The sequence below is a fragment of the Malaclemys terrapin genome, chromosome 23 (genome assembly GCF_027887155.1).
Source record: "Malaclemys terrapin pileata isolate rMalTer1 chromosome 23, rMalTer1.hap1, whole genome shotgun sequence".
NCBI classification, from domain to species: domain Eukaryota; kingdom Metazoa; phylum Chordata; order Testudines; family Emydidae; genus Malaclemys; species Malaclemys terrapin.
Window position 1 is genome coordinate 16,897,071 of NC_071527.1, and position 4,630 is coordinate 16,901,700.

Consider the following 4,630-nt stretch of genomic DNA (forward strand, 5'->3'; position numbering starts at 1 on the left):
GGGGGGGTGAGCCAGGACCCCTGGGTTCTATCCCCAGCTCTGGGAGGGGAGTGGGGTCTAATGGGGGGGGGGGGGCTGGGAGCCAGGACTCCTGGGTTCCATGTCCGGCTCTGGGAGGGGTGGGGGGCCCAGTGGCTCCTGGGGGTGCCTCTCAGCGGCTCTGCCACCCCCCCACCCCCCAGCCCGGCTCCCGCGGAGCATCCCAGCCCGTCGCCGGGGGGCGGTGCCTGTTGCCATGGCGCGCGGTTGCCAGGGGGACGGGCGGGGGAGGAGGCGGTGACGTGCCGGGGTTACCCGAGGTGAGGCTGGGACCTGGGCTGAACTTGGCACAAATAGGGGCCGGAGCGGGCGCGCGCGGCAGACGCGGAGGGAGGCAGCGGCGAAGGGGCGTCGGGCCCTATTGCAGCGGAGCGACCGGCGGGCGGTAAGGACCCGGGGCGGCGGGGGCCACCGTGACACGCGGGGACAGGCCCCCTCCGCCCCCACACCTGCGTGAGGTGCCGTGTGTGTAGCTGTGTGTGTGCAAACATGCCTGGTTCTGTGTGCGTGTGTGTGTGTGTGTGTGTCATGGCTCTGCCTGTGTGCGTGTCTGTGTGTGCATGTGTGTGTCATGGCTCTGTCTGTGTGTGTAGCTGTGTGTGTGCCGCGTGTGCATGGCTCTCCGTGTGTGTCTCTCTGTGTATGCATGGCTCTGGGTGATTGTGTGAGCAGTGTGTGTGTGTGCGCACATGGCTGTGGGTGCTGGTGTGGCTCTAGACGTCACTATGCTTGTATAACTTTGTGGGTGTTTTATCATTTGTTTGCCTTTCTGGCTGCCTACGCTTGTCTATGTTCATGTGCTGGGGTGTGTTTGCGGGTCTGTGTGTGTAGAGGGATGTGTATTTGTGAGGGCATGGTAACATGGGTTTGTGTGTATGACTACATATTGAGCATGTGTGTATTTGTGGTCTCTATGTGCGCAGATGGGGGTGTTGGGGTGGGCATGGATGGTGAGGTGTTTGTCTAGGCATTTTGTGGTGGAGAGTGCAGTTGCCTAGCTGTGTGTGTGTGGATTTGGGTGTATACACTTGTGTGTAAACAGTTTACATATATGGGTGTGTACGTGTTTGTGCCAGTGTGTTTGTGTGTGGGTGTATATGTCCATATATGGGTGTGCAGATATGGTGGTATATTTGTATAGTTGTGTGTGTGTGTGCTTGTTTGCATATGTGTCTGTGTGTATTTTGTGCTTGTGTGTACAGTTGTGTGCATTTATATGACTATTTCTTTGCATTCCTGTTTGTGTGCTTAGAAGGATTTGTGTGTGAGACTGTGTGTAGTATATAAATAGTGATGTGCATTTCTTTGCAGCTGTGTTTGTGTGACTGTGTGTGCCTTTATAGATGTGTGTGTCTGTGTGTAAATGTGCATGGCTACACACATTTATTTCAATTCGTGTGGATATATGTGTGTAAACAAGTGTGTTTGTGTGCTGGATGTATGTGTGTGTGATTACGTGTTTGGATATATGTGTACCTCTGTGTATGTGATTGTGTTTCTGGCTGGTTGTGTGTGATTGTGTGGCTGGCTGGCTGTGTGTGATTGGCTGGCTCTGTGATTGTGTGGTAGGCTGGCTGTGTGTGATTCCTTCACTTTCTCTTTCCTAAATAAAACATTCACAATCCCTCCTCCTGCGCTGGAAGTGCGCGGGGGGGGGGGGGGGAATGACAAATCCCTCCCCCCCCACTCCTGTGCACCAGCCAAAAATAGCAGCTATCTCAGAGCAAGTTTGTTTGTCCTGGGGGGGAGCGGGGAGGGCAGCACGTCCTGTCCCAGGGCTGGAATGCCTGGAGCAGGGACAGCGGGTCCGGGATCGCCCAGGCTGGGGTAAACCCCAGCCAGCGTGCAGGGAGGTTGGGACGGGGGGATATGGGATGCCAGGGCCGGATTCTGAGTTCAGCCCCTGCCCCGGGTGAATCCACGGGGCTTTTACACGGCTGTGAGTCCCCCGGCTGTGCTCCGCACCATACACAGCCGGCCAGAGCTGGGCGGGTTCCCGGAGTGAGTCTGGCCTGTGCCAGAGGGCGGGCGGGGTGAGGCTTGGTGGATCTATCCCTGTCTACGTTCATGCAAGCGTGTGTGTGCGGGGGTGTTGGGGGTGTGTGTGTACGTGTGACTGTGTGTGCGTCGTGCGTCTGTTACGAGGGTTGTGCGTGTCTGTGTGACCGTATGGGACAGTGTTTGAGTGTGACTCTGTGTGTTGTGTCTGAGAGAGAGGTGAGGTGCTCCTGATCAGTGTGTGTGTGTGGTTGTGTTAGGCTAATCAGTGTGTGGTTGTGTTAGGCTGATCAGGGTTTGTGGCCATGGTTGTGTTAGGCTGATTTTTGTGTGTGTGTGTGTGTGTGTGTGTGTGTGATGGTGGTGTGTGTGTGTGTGTGTGTGTGACAACCTGACAGACAAGGAGGGAGGAGGCCAGGGGGAGGGGCTGTGCAGTCCCATAAGTGACATTTATGCAAATTATGTATGGAACTAATTTGGATATATAACATTATTTACATATGACACAAACTTCAGCTTCAGGCCAAGTGTGCGCGCGCACACACACACACACACACACACACACAGATACACTCACATGCTTGTGATACATCCAACACCAGCACAGCCACACTCGCTGTCGCATACCTAGATACAGTCACAAATGTGCACTCACAAGCACAGACACCATCACACACACACACCTTGTCACACACGCAAATGCGTGCTCACAAACACTTGCACACACCCACAGGGACGTCCGCCAGGCTCACCCCCCATTAGCTGCCACACATCACCTGACACACGCTAACCCCCCCTTTTCCCCCTGTAGCCAGGCGTGGCCCGTTCCCTGGTGCCATGAGCTCATCCCCAGAGGAGCCACCTCGCCCGCCCTCGCCAGGCCCAGCCAGGCTCTGCATTGCCGTGTCCTGCTTCGCCGAGGATTCCACAGCCCTGACGGGCAGCAGGCTGCTGGTGGCGGGGGGCAGGCCCCAGGACCCGGCCGCGGGGGGCGCAGCCCGGCGGAAGCGGGAGTTCACCCCGGAGGACAAGAAGGACGACGGCTACTGGGACAAGCGCAAGAAGAACAACGAGGCGGCCAAGCGCTCGCGGGAGAAGCGGCGCGTCAACGACCTGGTGCTGGAGAGCCGGGTGCTGGTGCTTCTGGAGGAGAACGCCCGGCTCAAGGCCGAGCTCCTGGCCCTCAAGTTCCGCTTCGGCCTCATCCGCGAGCCGGCCGAGCCCCCGAGGCCGGCCGCTGCGCCCGCCCCCTACCCGTACCCGCTGGGCACCGAGCCCCTGCCGCCACCGCCGCGCTATGGCCGCCCCTTCCAGCCGGAGGCGGGCGGGGGGTACTCCGAGGACTCCGGGTTCTCCACGCCCGGCAGCTCCAGCATGGGCAGCCCCGTCTTCTTTGAGGAGCGGGAAGGGTTCGAGGGGCACTGCCTGGTGCCCGAGGCCCCCGAGGAGGAGGGGGAGGCAGGCCGGGGGGGGCGCTATGACCCGGCGGGGGATGCCGTCAAGAGCTTGCCCCACAAGCTGCGCTTCAAGATGGCCGGGGGGCCCGAGGAGATGGGGGGCGAGGCCCAAGCCCCCTATGCCCTGTCGCCGCCCGCCGGGGACTGGCGGGGGGGCGCAGCCGGAGGGGAGGACCAAAGGAACGGGGCAGCAGCATCAGGGGTGGGGGCTGCGCTGTTTGGGGGGTGCTACAGCACTGGGGGGTCGCCCCCCCTCCCACTCCAGGAGCCTGGGTACCAGACGGAGAACGGCGCCCTCCGGAGCCAGCTGGCATCGCTGTCGGCCGAGGTGGCTCAGCTGAAGAAGTTCTTCTCCGAACAGATCCTGGTCAAGATGAACTGAGGGGTGCTGGGGGGGAAGGGGGTGGCTGGGAGCAGGTGTGCGTTTTCATCTCCCCTCCCTGGGGCCCTTCCCCCCATGTTCGCTTGCCCCCTCCCCGTGTATATTTGTACAGATTTCTGCCCCTTGGGGCACTTGGGGGGGTTTCTATCGTGTATCCGTTGCCGGAGACTTTTAAAATAATAAACATGTTTCTGGGGGGATGCGCCCCTGTTTGTTTGGGTGGCTCCCCCAAGATCCTAAGCAGCACAGACAAGATCAGACCTGGGGACCCATCTACCCTGGTCTCCCTCCTCCTCCCCCCCAGCCATGGCAGATCCCTCCCAGCTGCACATCCCTCCCAGCCGCTTGCCCGTTGGTAGGGAGGGCTATAACTTGCTGGGGGATCCTATACTGCCCCCCCACCCCACACGCAGGGGGGCAGGAGCCTGAAGGGAACTCAGAGGGGCAACACCTCTAGCTGCGCACAGCGCCACCCTCTGCCCATAGCGCTGTCGGGCAGCGCCAGCCCCTGGTGCTGTGGTTGGATCTGAACCCAGATCCCACCTCCCTCTCTCATCATGCGTGTCGTGGCAGAGCACTGCAGGGCCGGCTCCAGGGTTTTGGCCGCCCCAAGCAGCCCAAAAAAAAAAAAGCCGCGATCGCGATCTGCGGTGGCAATTCGGCGGGAGGTCCTTCGCTCCGAGCGGGAGTGAGGGACCGTCCGCCGAATTGCCGCCGAATCGCTGAACGTGCCGCCCCTCTCCGGAGCGGCCGC

The 4,630-nt window shown here is 60.3% G+C and overlaps 1 protein-coding gene across 1 annotated transcript; it reads left to right on the plus strand.

The window, feature by feature from the left end:
• The first annotated feature begins 341 nt into the window (after window positions 1–341).
• Window positions 342–4,074, plus strand: LOC128828082 (uncharacterized). The gene is made up of 2 exons (XM_054012431.1): window positions 342–424; window positions 2,853–4,074. The coding sequence occupies exon 2, from the start codon at window positions 2,875–2,877 to the stop codon at window positions 3,874–3,876; it is 1,002 nt and encodes a 333-aa protein (XP_053868406.1). The 5' UTR covers window positions 342–424; window positions 2,853–2,874; the 3' UTR covers window positions 3,877–4,074.
• Window positions 4,075–4,630: the final 556 nt, after the last annotated feature.